Source organism: Anomaloglossus baeobatrachus, chromosome 2 (genome assembly GCF_048569485.1).
Source record: "Anomaloglossus baeobatrachus isolate aAnoBae1 chromosome 2, aAnoBae1.hap1, whole genome shotgun sequence".
In the NCBI taxonomy this organism is placed as follows: domain Eukaryota; kingdom Metazoa; phylum Chordata; class Amphibia; order Anura; family Aromobatidae; genus Anomaloglossus; species Anomaloglossus baeobatrachus.
Genome location: NC_134354.1, coordinates 296,551,636 through 296,569,127, shown reverse-complemented (window position 1 = coordinate 296,569,127; position 17,492 = coordinate 296,551,636). Strand labels below are relative to the sequence as shown.

General features: G+C 43.4%; 1 protein-coding gene across 1 annotated transcript in view; it reads left to right on the top strand.

The window, feature by feature from the left end:
* Positions 1-17,492, top strand: part of ACACA (acetyl-CoA carboxylase alpha) — a 776,656-nt gene that overhangs the window by 319,624 nt on the left and 439,540 nt on the right. Inside the window, exon 34 of the mRNA XM_075335853.1 lies at positions 4,332-4,376. Within this exon, the coding sequence (XP_075191968.1) occupies positions 4,332-4,376 (45 nt within the window). The remainder of the gene's footprint in view (positions 1-4,331; positions 4,377-17,492) is intronic.

The window sequence follows — 17,492 nt, the reverse complement described above, 5'->3', positions numbered from 1 at the left end:
TGTCCACCCGCCCGCTCTGCTGCGATGTCAGGAGAGCGGCCGGTGTCGGGCAGTGTGATCATCTGCTCCTCCCAGCAGCAAGACACTGACAGGCATGTCACCGCTGTGCTCTGCCATCTGTCCTGCTGCATGGGACCAACTGTCTGCACTCTGTCACCTGCACCACAAGTCACAGAGTGGAGACAGTTGGTGACAGAGCACCTCTGCCCCCCCCGTTCTTTCCCCACTCTCTTCTCTCCCCCCACTCTTCTCCCCCTCCCCTCTTCCCCCTCTTCTCGGCCCCCCTCTTATCCCTCTCTCCTCTCCCCTCTCTTTTCCCTCGCTCTCTTTCCCCCCTTGCTCTCTTCCCCCCCATCGCTCTCTTTTCCTCCCCCCTCGCTCTCTTTTCCTCCCCCCCTCGCTCTCTTTTCCTCCGCCCCTCGCTCTCTTTTCCTCTGCCCCTCGCTCTCTTTTCCTCCGCCCCTCGCTCTCTTTTCCTCCCCCCCGCACTCTCTTTTCCTTCCCCCTCGCGCTCTCTTTTCCTCCCCCCCCCGCGCTCTCTTTTCCTCCCCCCGGCTCTCTTTTCCTCCCCCCCTCGCTCTCTTTTCCTGCCCCCCTCGCTCTTTTCCTCCCCCCCTCGCTCTTTTCCTCCCCCCTCGCTCTTTTCCTCCCTCCCTCGCTCTCTTTTCCTCCCCCCCTCGCTCTCTTTTCCTCCCCCCTCGCTCTCTTTTCCTCCCCCCCTCGCTCTCTTTTCCTCCCCCCCTCGCTCTCTTTTCCTCCCCCCCTCGCTCTCTTTTCCTCACCCCCTCGCTCTCTTTTCCTCCTCCCTCGCTCTCTTTTCCTCCCCCCGCTCTCTTTTCCTCCCCCCCGCTCTCTTTTCCTCCCCCCCGCTCTCTTTTCCTCCCCCCCTCGCTCTCTCTCTTTTCCCTCGCTCTCTCCTGGCATGGTCAGTACAGAAATCTCTCCATCGTGGAGGGGTGAGAGGGAGTAATAAACATGGAGTCCCTACTGTGTCTGTGTATTTATTTCTAATAAAGTATTTTTCTCTGTGTGGTCTTTTTTTTTTTAAAACCCTTTATTGGAGATTCTTAATGGCCAGGTCAAACTTGGCCTGACATTAAGAATCTCGGGCTTTATACCAGCTGGTAAAACATAGCTGGTATTAACCCCTTAATACCCAGCGTGCCACCTGCCACCAGGGCCACTGGAAGAGTTGGATACAGCGCCAGAAGATGGCGCTTCTATGAAAGCGCCATTTTCTGGGGCGGCTGTGGACTGCAATTCGCAGCGGGGGGCTCAGAAAGTTTGGGCACCCTTCACTGCGGATTCCAATCCCCAGCTGCCTAGTTGTACCTGGCTGGACTCAAAAATTCGGCGAAGCCCATGTCATTTTTTTTTTTTAATTATTTCATGAAATTCATGAAATAAAAAAAAAAAAAAGGGCTTCTCTATATTTTTGGTTTCCAGCCGGGTACAAATAGGCAGCTGGGGGTTGGGAGCAGCCCGTAGCTGCCTGCTGTACCTGGCTAGCATACAAAAATATGGCGAAGCCCACGTCATTTTTTTAAAAAAGTTTTCAGGCATAAACCTTTATAAAAAAAAAAATGCTTCCCTGGATTTCTATTGCCAGTGAAAGTAACACCAAGCAGCGGGGGCTAGCAGCCAGTAGCTGCTTGGGTTACCCTTAGCAATAGAAAATGCAGCGGGAGCCCACAAACAATGTGATTTTTTGTTTGTTTGGTTTTTTTTAGTGATTTTTTTTTAAAAAAAATCGACATGGGCTTCGCCCATCGAGCACCAGAGCATTTTACTGCTCAATTCATCCCAAGTAATCAGATGACTCCAGTGTCGGCCGATTACTTGTTCTGTGTCCCCCTGCATCCATCAATAACCTGCATCCCTGCATAACATCAGCCGGTCACTGCAGTGCATGACGAGTGCTGCTATCAGGAGGTTAGCGAGGTATATTACCTGCGATGATCGCTGAACTCCTGACAGCAGCGCTGTCACCGAGTTCAATGACTGCCGCCTTCACAAACAAAGTATCGCGAGCAGCCCGTGACGTTACCACTAGTCACAGTCTCGGGTCGACAGCGAGAGGTGATGTGACAAGCGGCGGGCATAGAAGGCAGTGACGACCGCTGACGTCAGGAGGGCAGCACTTCATCACCGTATGTAATGAACTTACTAATCTCCTGACGGTAGTGCTTGTCATCCCCGCGGCTGCTGACACTGCAGTGCGGGCCGCTGCTGACACTGCTGAGCGGGCAGCCGGGGGCTGGGGCTGGAGCGGGACACTGACTGCACGGGCACCCAACGGAAATCACATGGAAGTGCTTCCGTGTTGCTTCCGGGAATTTTGCGGACCCATTGACTTGTATTGAGTCACGGTTCGTTATTACGGAACAGAATAGGACATGTTCCATAATAACGGAGCGGACATACGGCATCCGATGTGGGTTTTTTTTTGTAGGATCGGATGCACATGGAAGTGCTACCGTGTACCATCCGATCCTACACAAAAGACATTGAAAAGATGGTCCTGTCTGTGGGGCCGCAAAAAAACAGGAACTGACCAGGACAAACGGAACGGTCATGTGAAGGAACCCACCTGTAGCCATTGCAGCGTGTGCGGGCTGTGAGATCAGGAGTCAGCTGATTCCAGCGCCGGCCGATAAATTCTGTGTCCCGCTGCAGAAGGATCCGGTAAAATAACGGTTGCATGCGCTGCACATTTAATCCACAGGATCCGGTCATATGCGGTTTGCGGATGATACGGACGACACACAGACTAGGCAAGAGGGAAAAAAGCAATCTCATCACACCGTCACTTTTTTTTCCCCAATTATTTTTTTCACATGTTGCGCCGGCTAATAATCATAATTTCTGTGTACACACACTCACACTCACACTCACACACAAACACTCACAAACTCACACACACTCACGCACAAACACTCACAAAAACACACACACACTCACACACAAACACTCACAAACACACACACACTCACACACACTTTCTTCCCCTGGTTGTGTGCAGAGCTGGCAGCTTCGGATGTCTCTGTGTGATTTCTCTCATCCACACAGAGAAGAGGCAGGGAGGAGGCTTTGGGTGGAGATCTGAGGGGGGGTGTTAGATAAGCTAGACACCGCCCTAGAGCCACAAAGAATTCTGGAACTTGTAGGAACTGAACACAGGAAGTCAGAGGAGAGATTAACCCCATCAGAGCTGGAGCCAGCAATGAGCATGTGCTGCTAGTGCACAATAAAACCTAATTTTGCTGAAAAAACATAATAGATGTGTTGAGGGGCACATATTAGCAAGATTTATCAGAAAAAAAAAAACAGTTTTGGTAACTGGTAAACTTCTTTAATAATGGTAAGAAGATACTGGGAGTTCTTGTTACCAGCTACCAACAGACTGCAGGCCATACCGGAACCACAGTACTTTTGAAACATTGTATCACAAACAAACATTTACATCCTGGTACCTTATAGACGACACCTTCTCTGATTGGAGTCGTTACCGTCCCTTTTGTCACCACTTAGTAAAGATGCCATGATGAGATTTCATGCCCAGAACTAGTTTGTGCAAACTTTCCTTTCATTATAGTGCCCCATAAATATACATTTCTCCCATGCTGCACACCTGAATAAATAGTTGCTCCTCACTGTACTTACTGCACAATGTATCCCCCCCTTCGCAAAACACTGAATACAGATAGAAGGGGAGTGTTGTCTCCCGGCAGGTCCACGAGCCGCAGCAAATCCTGTGATGGCTTTATGTTGTGCAGGCCGGGTCTAAAACAACTTTGCCCGTACTGCAAATTTCTTGCACCAAACATGCCGTTATCAGCCATTTTTAGGCTTCCTGCACACTTATTTATTTCTAGCTTTTTAAAATACTTGTAAAAATAAAAAAAATATATTTACATTTGAAAAATGATGGTTTTGATGGAGAGCAATTTCAAGTTCTGTAAAGAAACCTATGAGGAATTAATCATAGGTCAAACATCATCCGCAGCATGCTACTCTTTGAAGATAAAAACATTGACAAGAAAACAAAACTTATGGAATGTACTCCTATTATATTTCAATATAGATTTTAAAGTAGCACCAAAAACACTAAGAGAAATACCACAAACATCTAAAACATAGGAAAATGTGTGTGGAACCAGTCTTAATATTTGGATTCTGCCTCCTAGATGACCAACTATACCATACTTTATTTATTGCAATCATTTTCTTTAAAGTAAATTAATATGGCAATTGTGTCTGAATTATTATTGTTCGTTGTAAATATACTATGCTAAACTGCCTTCATTTCTCTTATTTTTTTTTTCCATCAGGATTTTAGAAAACAAATTAACTGTGAGGTAGACCAAAGGTTTCATGTGAGTCTGCACAATTAAAATTAACTGCTGAAAAATATTTTTGGAGACCTTTATGAAGCATCTAGTTGTGAATTTTAGAAATCTGTATATGTAATTAGTAATTGTTCTATCTTTTGGTTTCCAGTTCAGATTTTCATTCTACTTGTTCTCTGAATAAGAATAGGGGATTGAAGCCATCTTTAAAGCTTGCACAATTGTAGGATCAACCATCCTAAGCCCCCTCTATGGGCACGTAGGGCATGGAAAGTTGAATAACATGATATCTTATTTTATGCGTTCCGGTGTCTTCTTTCCCAGAAATCCACAGCTTTTTTAATATGTAAATGATTTGTTAAGATCTATGGGCTGGACACAGGTTTTCTTGAAAATCTTCTTCCAGAGCTTAGTTTAAGTGATAGGAGGTGTTACCACTGTGAGGCATGTAGTGACTGACAGTCTGCTGTCCTAAGCTGTCTGACATTGGAAATGCCCATTTTAATTTAAAGTAAGGTCTGTAGGCAGATTTTTAATGAGATCTATATCTGGCCCATAGATCTTATCAGCACATTTACGTAGTTTGAAAAAGATGTATGCTATGAGGTGCTATGTTCAACTTCCAGTGACCAGTATAAGAGCGTGTGTGAGCGATAACACCAAATTTAAAGGGAACTTGTCACCAGTTTTATAGTGCATATTATCCGCTGACTCCTCCTGTATACTCACCAAAAAATGTTTGTAAATTTTCCTATCCGCTATGTACATCTGGACAGTGCTGTCCGATGGGTGTCTTTGCTGCAGCGTCTATCCCACCTCTCTGCTTCTGATTGTCGCCCCCCTGCTCAGATTGACTTGGATGACGCCTTCTGCATCATCCACATAGCTGAGTGAAATCTCCCATGAGCACTTAGTTTAAGCTCTGCCTGCAGTAGAGCAAAGCAATGTGTGTGCATGCACCGTTATGTTTTAGCCATTATTCACAGTAGGGCAGAGCAAAGTATGCATGCGTGAGCTGGCGGTGTTTCCATTGAGCCGTGAGATTTTGCTCGGCTATGTGGATGACACAGGAAGCGTCATCCAGCCGGCGATGTCTCTGTTCAAGTTTGAGATTTCACTCAGGTATGTGGATGACACAGGTGGCGTCATCCACTTTAATTAGAGCTGGGGGACAGCAGTCACCAATGAACAGGATGGATAGATGCCACAGCAAGGACGCCCATCGGAATGGACATTCAGAATTTACATAGAGCACAGAAGGATTTCAAAAGCTTTTTGGTTATACAGGGAGACTTAGGGGATAATATTCCCCTCTATGGAATGCAGCCAGCTGATGAAGGTGCTAGCCTATGTTCAGACATGAAAGAACTGGTGACAGGTTCCTTTTAAGATACCTGCTCCCATTTCACACCTGAGACCTTGAACACCAATGAGTCACATGACACCTGAGAGGGAAAATTACTAATTGGGCACCATTTGGCCATTTTCACTTAGAGGTGTACTCATTTTTGTTGCCAGCGGTTTAGACATTAATGGCTTTGTGTTGAGTTATGTAGCGGACACTAAATTTACACTGTCATGCAAGCTGTACACTGACTACTTTACATTGTATCAAAGTGTCATATCTTCAGTGTTGTCCCATAAAAAGTTCTAACACAATAGTCACAAAAATGTGAGGGGTGTACTCACTTTTCTGACATACTGTATGTATCTTATATATATCTCAACATTTTTTACAAGTGGGTTTTTCTTTGTTCATCAATTTTGTCCCTTTTTCAGGCATGTATACGTTATCAATTCTTTCTCTTTTTTGCCAAAGATCTGCTTAAATGTCATAGGTTTTGCCAAGATGACTAAGGCTACTTTCACACTTACATATTTATCCTTCAGTCACAATCCGCCATTTTGGAAAACAGCGGAATCCGTTAACGGATTCCGCTGCTTCCCATAGACTTGTATGGACGACGGATTGCGACTGATGGACCTGCGTTGCTTCCGCTGGCCGACGCTGCGTTGCTTCCGCCGGGCAGAAGGAACGCAGCATGTTACTTTTTTGAGCAGTGGAATCCTTAGGATTTCGCTGCGCATGCTCTCTGGCTCCCTGCACACGTAACCAGGGTACACATCGGGTTACTAAGCAAATTGCTTTGCTTAGTTACCCGATATTTACCCTGACCACATGTGCAGGGAGCCCGACACTTTCCTGCTCGGCTCCGCCCCCTCCCGCACTCCACTCCACATGCGCACACACACACACACACACACACACACACACGTGTGCGCACACACACACACACACACACACACACACATATACACCTGGATAGTCACCTGTCCCCAGCCATGCAGTCTCCAGCACTGACGTACTCAGCGCCATGGCCCCGATCGGCTCCACCCACCCCGCACTCTGCCCCCCGCACACATTCTCGGCGGCCGAACGATCAGCTGATCACCCGGCGGCCAGCTCCTGTGAGCGATCAGCTGATCACTCGGCGGCCAGCTGCTGTGAGCGATCAGCTGATCACCCGGCGGCCGGCTGCTGTGAGCGATCAGCTGATCACCCGGCGGCCGGCTGCTGTGAGCGATCAGGTTCACAATAGTCTGCCGACGGTAAAACTGTAAAGAACAAAAAGAAAAAAAAAGCAGATTCCGTTGTTTTGTACGATCCGTTGCATCCGTTATGCCACTATATGCAACGCATCCGTTGCATCCGTCACACAACGCAATGCAACGGATGCCGTTCAACGCAAGTGTGAAACTAGCCTAACATGTATAGGACAGGCTCCAAGAACAGTAAGGATCAAGCAGGTTGCATTGTAACATGCCCATTCCTGTGTTCTCTTGAAAGATAAGCCACTGGCAGCAGTGATTGACAAGACGTTTGTCTTCTTCCCCCAAAGTAAAGAACACACCTACATCCGTGTATGTATATATGTATTGTAGACAAGGAGAACAAAGAAGAAAAATGGCACAGGGTATTGCAAAAGAAGGTATAAATTTTATTAGAAAAATCATTAAAAATATTAATCTCACAAGAGTCACAATATTTGCAATATAAGTGGGTAGGAATTAGAAAGGCCCAGATGCATAAGCCTGTATGGAACAGGGAATGCCGAAGGGAAAAAGAGAAACAATGAGAAAAATCATGGGTGTTGCGGGCTAACAGTGGTGCATCCAGGAGGGGTAATGAAAATAGTCGTGTAGAAGAGAGGTATGGGGTAGTATCTTAAAGTTGATTAAACAGTAAAAAACAGGAATGATGGCACTATCACCTGCGCAGTAGGCAAACAGGAAATAAAGGGCTCAGGATCAGTTGTGTGTGTGCCGATTTAATAGTCATGGAATGAGAGGTAAGGCAGGAATAGTAAAATTAGACCAAATTCCTGATCAGCCACACACAACTGAAACTGAACACTAAATGATGTTGTGGAGTGCAAAACATATATCAACAGGAGGGAAAAACGTAACTCGGGTGCACCGCTGACACAAACAGCGGAAGGAAGTAATGCACCTAAGGTACCTGCTGACAAGGCTATAGTGAAACTGAATACAATGATAATGGACAGTGTGGTAACAGAGTTGCCCACATATAGGGCAAACGAAAACCACAACCAGCCGAGAGTCAAGGGTCAGTTGTGTACGCTAATAAAATGAAGTGTTTAAAAGGAGCAAAAGTAAGGGTAATAGTAAACCACAAACATAATCAGCTGTACACAACTGAAGCCAGACGCAGGAGATAGTGAGGAGGAATACCAGACATGTCAGCGAGGAGGAATGAAGTGCCAAGAATGCACCGCTGGCATGAAGGAGGGCTAAATTAAAGTTTGTACCTAGTGTGAAGGCAGAGCGTGGCGGCAGGTGAGCGGTCCCAACGTCCGTTTCGCAAGAGCGATTTTTCGAGGGAAGTACTGATTTTTCTCATTTTTTCTCTTTTTCCCTTCGGCATTCCCTGTTCCATACAGGCTTATGCATCTGGGCCTTTCTAATTCCTACCCACTTTTTTTTTTTTTTTTTTTTGTGGACTACCAGTGGTGCACTCATAGAGGGTTTTCTGTGATCACCTCTACACGACTACATAGGACTCCTCAATTTCAAGTTTCCTTCCCTTTCCATCCTCAGGGCATTTTTTTACTATTTGATTACCACTTTGTAGTTCAAACGCATACCTACCCAATTTGTAATATTGTGGAGTATAGTACCATCTTTACTTCAGGGCTCTCTCTTTGTGGCGGTTAGGGTTGTACTATTACAATTGTGTTCAACATTACATTTGTTAGTTTTCATCCATCCATGACCCTGTGATTTCATCTTTTTTGATATTATATTGCAAATATTGTGACTCTTGTGAGATTAATTTTTTTAATGATTTTTCTAATAAAATTTATACCTTCTTTTGCAATACCCTGTGCCATTTTTCTTCTTTGTTCTCCTTGTCTACAATGTCTTTTGAAGTTGGCACCTTTCCTGTGGGAAATTTTTTTGTCCTTTTCCCCAGTGCATATATAGACTAGCCATGCAATTTTTGTTTACAATGTATATATGTACAGTTAGGTCCAGAAATATTTGGACAGTGACACAAGTTTTGTTATTTTAGCTGTTTATAAAAACATGTTCAGAAATACAATTATATATATAATATGGGCTGAAAGTGCACACTCCCAGCTGCAATATGAGAGTTTTCACATCCAAATCGGAGAAAGGGTTTAGGAATCATAGCTCTGTAATGCATAGCCTCCTCTTTTTCAAGGGACCAAAAGTAATTGGACAAGGGACTCTAAGGGCTGCAATTAACTCTGAAGGCGTCTCCCTCGTTAACCTGTAATCAATGAAGTAGTTAAAAGGTCTGGGGTTGATTACAGGTGTGTGGTTTTGCATTTGGAAGCTGTTGCTGTGACCAGACAACATGCGGTCTAAGGAACTCTCAATTGAGGTGAAGCAGAACATCCTGAGGCTGAAAATAAAGAAAAAATCCATCAGAGAGATAGCAAACATGCTTGGAGTAGCAAAATCAACAGTCGGGTACATTCTGAGAAAAAAGGAATTGACTGGTGAGCTTGGGAACTCAAAAAGGCCTGGGCGTCCACGGATGACAACAGTGGTGGATGATCGCCGCATACTTTCTTTGGTGAAGAAGAACCCGTTCACAACATCAACTGAAGTCCAGAACACTCTCAGTGAAGTAGGTGTATCTGTCTCTAAGTCAACAGTAAAGAGAAGACTCCATGAAAGTAAATACAAAGGGTTCACATCTAGATGCAAACCATTCATCAATTCCAAAAATAGACAGGCCAGAGTTAAATTTGCTGAAAAACACCTCATGAAGCCAGCTCAGTTCTGGAAAAGTATTCTATGGACAAATGAGACCAAGATCAACCTGTACCAGAATGATGGGAAGAAAAAAGTTTGGAGAAGAAAGGGAACGGCACATGATCCAAGGCACACCACATCCTCTGTAAAACATGGTGGAGGCAACGTGATGGCATGGGCATGCATGGCTTTCAATGGCACTGGGTCACTTGTGTTTATTGATGACATAACAGCAGACAAGAGTAGCCGGATGAATTCTGAAGTGTACCGGGATATACTTTCAGCCCAGATTCAGCCAAATGCCGCAAAGTTGATCGGACGGCGCTTCATAGTACAGATGGACAATGACCCCAAGCATACAGCCAAAGCTACCCAGGAGTTCATGAGTGCAAAAAAGTGGAACATTCTGCAATGGCCAAGTCAATCACCAGATCTTAACCCAATTGAGCATGCATTTCACTTGCTCAAAACCAGACTTAAGACGGAAAGACCCACAAACAAGCAAGACCTGAAGGCTGCGGCTGTAAAGGCCTGGCAAAGCATTAAGAAGGAGGAAACCCAGCGTTTGGTGATGTCCATGGGTTCCAGACTTAAGGCAGTGATTGCCTCCAAAGGATTCGCAACAACATATTGAAAATAAAAATATTTTTTTTGAGTCTGGTTTATTTGTCCAATTACTTTTGACCTCCTAAAATGTGGAGTGTTTGTACAATTCCTACAATTTCTATCAGATATTTTTGTTCAAACCTTCAAATTAAACGTTACAATCTGCACTTGAATTCTGTTGTAGAGGTTTCATTTCAAATCCAATGTGGTGGCATGCAGAGCCCAACTCGCGAAAATTGTGTCACTGTCCAAATATTTCTGGACCTAACTGTATGTATGTGTGTATATATATATATATATATATATATATATATATATATATACACATACATACATACATACATACATACATATATATATATATATATATATATATATATATATATATATATATATACATATATACATATATATACATATATATATATATATGTGTGTGTGTGTTAAAACAAAGCATGCAGGTATATGAAAAAGAGTAAAAATCTTGATAATTTCAGTAAATTTAGTTAGTATTCTTTAGAATAAATTGATAAAACATATCTGACTACAAGTATTGTAGGACCTTAATGATTAAAACTGATAAGCAAAGCTTTTCAATCTACTGGATGGATATGCTTCTCCTCAAGGCTACAATGAGTCATTACTGCAGCATCACGTTATCACTTTAATGAAGTTATTTTCCACAAATTGCACTGCTAGTAAGGGCAGATATCACAATCAAAAACATCTCATTGCTTTTCAACATGAAAAAAACAACAACTTCGCTTCCCATGAATGCAAATTATGCCCCTGCTGCGATCAAATAAGCCAACCATCGTCAAGATAATCAAAATAATTTGCCTAAATTAGCCAATCAAGACATCCTGCATATTAGAGAATGTGAAAACATGCAACACAAATCATCATAGCTGATTATTATACTAATAATCATGGTAAAAACCTAATGAGATGAGAAAATGGAAGTTAGCTCGAGCAAAGCTTTTCCACCTAAACATGCTGGGAAATAATTATATTGACTGTAATTAACACACTAAAAAAAATATATGTCCTTTGAAAAGTTACACGGAACTCTGGAAGGAAGGGTCGGGGCTGTTAGTATATTGGATATACATACTGTCCCAAAGTTATGGTCAGTGTAATTATGCTAAATACCAGAAATATACAATCTACATCTGTAGAATTCAAATTCAAGGAATCATATGAAACGTGTAATTTTTTTAATTTTTTTTTAATTCCTTTATCATTGATAAATTTGGGCATATTATGAACTTTTGTCCTTCTATTTTTGGATAAGAAAGCATGATCTCTGAGTTTGTGCCGCTTCACCAATCACCAGGATTTTCCTATATAACCTAAAGCCAGTGCTATACTGGCACTATCATGCTGATTCTATACATACCATTAGATGTCAGCTCGGATGTATAGGTCTGGAAACACAAGAAAGTAAAGTTTGTTAAATCATCAGATTGTTGAGTGACAACAGCTGCAGCGGCTGATATCTGGTGGGTATTCATCGTTATCCTCTCCCCCTGTTACTTATGCAAATTCTATTATACAATTGTTTTAGTTTGTGACTAACAGGACCTGTGCTGATGTCATACCCATGTGACAAGAAGGGGCGGGGTCTCAGCCAACATAGTGGATACCATGAAGCAACATTTTTCTGTTGGCTGAAGCACCAGAACTTTACTAAAAACTTTACGTTTTTTGCGTTTTTGTTTTTTCCTCCCCTTTTTCCCAGAGCCATAACTTTTTTTTTTTTATGTCCAAGTAGACATACGAGGTCATGTGTTTTATAGGGCAAAATGTACTTTTGAATGACCGTAAAATTGGGAAAAATTCCGAACATAGATAAATTGTGGGAAAAAAACAATTCTGACATTATTTTTTCGGGGAATTGTTTTTATGGTGTACATTTTGTGATAAAAATGACCTCGTAATATGATTCTCCTCATCAGTACAATTATGGTCATACTAAACATATTCAGTTTTTTATTATTTTGACGGTGAAATTTTTTTTTTAAGTTTCCAAAAGTTTGGAGGGGTTCTGTCACCATTTTCCAAGACCCAAAACGTTTTCACTTTTTGGTCGATAGAGCTTGAGTGATGGCTTATTTTTTTGCTGAACAAGACAATGTCTTTATACCATTTTGTTACAGATTTTTTTTGTGGAATTCCAGCAACTAAAAAAAAAGGAATTTTGGCGTACTTGAACATTTTGGTTTACAGTTACAGATGCGCTAACCCGAACTGTTAAGTTCGGGGTCCGTACCAGACATCTAATGTCTGTGGACAGACCCCGAACAGAGGCTTGTCAGGGAAATCCATGCTACTGTTAGGGTCCGGCCACCCGGATAAAACATTTATAAAATAGGAAGCAAAATGAGGATTAAAGCAGGACAATAATACTTACCAAGTCTCCCATGCAACTGTCAGACTGCTTCCAGGTCTACTCAATAACGCTCATGCATATTCACTGCTTCATCCACCCACACTCTGACAGCGGCTGTGATTGGATTCAGTCAGACTGCCGGTGTCTGTGATTGGTTGCCCTCACAGTAGCTATCTGAGTCCTGAAGTGAAATGTAAAAATAAATGAATAATTGAAAAAAATGGTGTAGGGTCCCCTGTATTTTGATTCCCAGCGCAGATAAAGCAGATGGCTGGAGGCTGAAGACCCCTGCTGTGTGCTTCATCTTGGCTGTGTAGCAAAATACGAGGGACGCCACGCAGACTTTTTTAAATCATTTGAATAAATACCATAATTTTAAAAAACGATGTTCAGCCTCCCCCCTCTTAATTTTGATACCCAGCCAAGATAAAGCAGACAGCTGGGTGCTGGTATTCTGAGGCTGGAGTGGCCCATGGATGGTTATTGGGCTCTCCCCAGCCTAAAAATAGCAGCCCGCAACTGAAGAGGAGAGCCGTGTGATGGCCGACCTTGCTTCCCCTGACTTCTGTATATGTGAATGAGCAGGTGTGAATCGTTACCTTCAGGATCGTGCCAATTTCTCTTTGCTGAATCCTCGTCTTAGACGGGATAAAGGCGGTAATGACCACATGACATTCCTAAAAAAAATAACTTGAACTTCTTTATACTGGCACATTCCGTATCCGTACTTCTGGTCCCTAGGACCCCCATGCTGTGTCCTTCGTCCTCGGTGAACAACTCAGCTAACTTGCCCTGGGCACCTTACTCCAGCAGCTAAGTCCTGTATACTTTATCTTCCCCTAGTATCCATTCCTTTTTGGCTGCTGTGTCTCACTCTTACCCACAGCCCGGACGCGCAGCCTCTCCTGGCCAGTACGAGGTCCCACCGGGGACTCAGAGTCCCAGTGTCCCACCGGTCCGCGGTCGATCTGCCGCCCGTCAGCCGTGTGAGGTCTTGACACATTTGGAGTGATTCCCTCCTGTTCAGGCAGACCCTAACACGGAGTCGTGCCTAGCACAGTTCCTGCCGCTTAACTCACTGAATTCTTTCTGATAACATGCTGCCACCCTCTGCTTACTTCTCCCACTTGCCTGTCTTGACAACCTTCTTACTGTACTTTCTGTGTTCCCTATTCTAACTCTTATGGCTAACTAAACTACTCCTCTCATCCTCCTCCTGCTGCTTGTTCTCTAGTTCCTATCTTATCACTACTACTACACCTATCCTTACCCTACTTCTATATCTGGCGCTGTACTACATCTTCTGCCGAACACAGCACGAGTGACCAGTACATGTTATACACAGTATTTACAACATATAACCACATACATTTCCTCACTATCTGATCTATACCAGCGGTGACCCCTGAGTGTAGTCGAACGATGCGCCCATTCAGCTCTGCTACATCTTATCTTTACTGTTACACAAATAATACATATTTACACCACCTTCGTAGGAGAGGGTGCTATTCGTAGGAGGGGGCGCTCCTACACAGCCACCCCGGAATTCTCGCACCATTAGATGCGCCAATTCTGGCGCTTTACCGGTTCATCTCAATTTCCCTGGTGCAATCGGGGGAATATAAGGAGTTAATGACAGTTGTGATTTGTCAAAAGAATTCCAGCTGTCATGAAGCCCTTGATTAGTAATGGGTAGGGGTCTATGAGACCCACCCCATTACTAATTGTGTAAGTAAAATGAAATAAACACAAAACACAGATGAAAATACTTTATTTTTTTAAAACTCTACTTTCTCCAACTTATTAACCCACAAAACACTTCTGCTGGTCTGATGTAATCCACATGAGGTCTCACGATGATCCCGATATTAGAAAATGTGACCAATTACTGCGGCCTCCGGGACATACTAATGGAGCTGTAGCTGTGAGGGCAATGCTGTCACAGAGTTTGCCTGAGGTCACAGTTGTCACTTCCCACCGTACCCTAGCTGTGACCTCAGGCAAACTCACTAATGTCACTACACACAAATCTGATAATCCGGCATTGAGTTAACTGGGTTCACTTGAGGTCATGCTGGGGTACCGTTCACACCCCAGCTGTGACCTCATGTGAATTCATTGAACTGACTGCCGGATTACTGGATTTGAGCTCAATGATGGGGTTGCAATAGTGAGTGGTGACGTCAGTGAGTTCACCTGAGGTCACAGCAACGCAAAGCATTTGTGGTGCAATTTTTTTTTTTTTTTTTGCCAGGAGATGCATACTTGGTGCAGAAATGTCTGCAACCAAATACTCAACATGCGCACATAGCCTAATCTGGTAATCCAGAATTGAGTTCACCTGAGGTCATAGCTGGGGTTCCCACAGTGACCTCAGGTGAACCCATTGAACTCAATGCTGGAATGCATGCACATTCCGCTAATCAGCATTGATTTCAATGGTACCGCTTAATAAGGTAATCATTGCAGTCAATAATCCGGTAATCCAAGACCATTGAACTCAATGCCAGATTATCAGATTTGAGTTCAATGATGGGGCCTTAGCCATGAGCAGTGACGTCACAGCTGGGGTACCGTGGGAACAGCCAGCTATGACTTCAGGCAAACTCACTGATGTCACAGCTTCGCCCCATCAGTGTGTTCGCGTGGCCTCAGTGTTCGGTCATGTTTTCTAATGTCACCACGCATGGCGACCTGAGGATTTAGTAGAGACGCGATCATCGTGGGACCTTGTGTGGATTACATCAAACCTGCAGGGGTGTTTTGGGGGTTAATAGACTGGAGAAATGGTGTTTGTTTTGTTTTTTTTAAATAAAGGATTTTTCTCTGTTTTTTTTTTTGTGTTCTATTTCTTATAGACTCCTACCCATTACTAAGCCAGGGCTTGATGACAGCTGAGATTTTTTGACAGCTGTCATTGACCCCTTAAATTACCCCCGATTGCCACTGCACCAGGGCAATCTGAAAGGAGCCAGGTAAAGTGCCAGAATTGGCGGTTCGAATGGATGCAACAAATCTGGGGCAGCTGCAGTCAGTTATTTTTAGGCTAGGATGAGGCCAATAAACATGGCCCTACCTAGCCTGAGAATACCAGACCCCAGCTATCTGCTTTATCATGCACGGGTGTCAAAATTGGGGGGACCACACATTGTTTTTTAATATTATTTATTTAAATAATTAAAAAAAAGGAACACATGGGGCCCCTTGTTTCTTGATACATAGGGGAACCACACAGCATAGGTGCTGCAGCATTCAGCTGTCTGCTTTATCTGCGCTGGCTATCAAAATACTGGACACCCTAGGTCATTATTTTTCAATTATTTATTTATTTTTACACTTCACTTTGGGACCCAGACAGCTACTGTTAGGGCAACCAATCAGACACAGCGGCAGTCTGACTGCAACAAATCACATATGCTGTCACAGAGGGTGGGTGTGGGAAGCAGTGAATATACATAAAAGTTAACGAGTGAACCCGGAGGAAGTGTGACAGCTGCGCGGAGACTCAGTATGTATAATTGCCTTGCTTTAATCCCCATTTTGCTTTCTTTTGCAACCCTCTAGCTCTTACTAACACCATTGTACAACACACAAGTTCAGGTCCACCTAGACTTATACGTGGTCCGGTGTCCGGGCTCAAGTTCGGGTTCAAGTCTAGTGGGACCTACTGAACATCTGGGGGTTCACCCATCTCTATTTACAATGTTTACTGATTGTGTTCCATATTTTAAATTTTGATATAATGGACTTTTTTGAAGGTGGCAATACCATATGGACACCATCCTGTAATAATGGTCCCCATCCTGTCAGGTTCCACATACACATTAAAAAATTAATAAATAAAAAACTAACGATTTTACTTACCTGTCCTCTCTCTTACAACCTGCGATTTCCATTTCCTGGGGAGTGGAGTGGTGCATGGCAGTAATATCATGTGCCTCCCATAACAGGCATGCTAACCTGAGCTGCCGGTCTCTTAATTGGCCAGTGGCATGTATAGCTGGTGGCTTTCTGTGCCACAATACATTTCAGCTGAATGTATTTCTGAGGACACCCCTTTAGCTGAAGAAGGCCTCCTTCCTCCCCACAGTAATCTGCCCCTTTGGGACATAGGATCCAAGAATACCAATATGAGGATACAAAGGAAGAGTGGCATTGGCTGGTGGGAATTGTGTATACAACACACATTTCAATTGGCAGTATCTGTACATATGCAGAAGGTCTCCTATAACTGCAAATTTTCAAAGGATAATATTAGCATAGATATCACCCAGACGGGATACTCTGGGTGGGTCACAGGCCAGAATCTGGGACTGTCAATAAAGAGGGGGGGATTTGATTACTCCAGAAGTGGAGATCAGGTATAATGAAGTTAATGTTTAGTAGTTTCCTAAAGTTTCGCTAAATCTGGATGGCTAGTTTGTGGGCTGACAGGTTATTGTTGTTTGTGTGGGTTAGTCGCTCCAGAAAACAGAGAAAACAATTGTCTGCTACTCTGGTAGTAAGGAAGTAGTTGGCTGCTGGGAAAGGGGGTGACTGGAACCACGTCAGTCATAGTATTTCGAAACTGTCTCTACAAGTGTAAGCAAAAGTCCAATTGTTCAATTCTAGCCCTGTTGTATTAAAGTTTGCATTCTCTTAATATTAATAGTGATGGTTTTTCATGGCAAAACAAATTGTGTTAAATCGAACTCTCATATTTTTACTCAGTAGTTTATAATCCATATTTACCAAGGATATTGTTCTGTTGGAAGAAGAAGGTTTTTGTCAGGCATTCAGATCACTATAAGGGTAGGCACACACAACCTTTTTTTTTTTTTTTACATCCGAGAAAAACG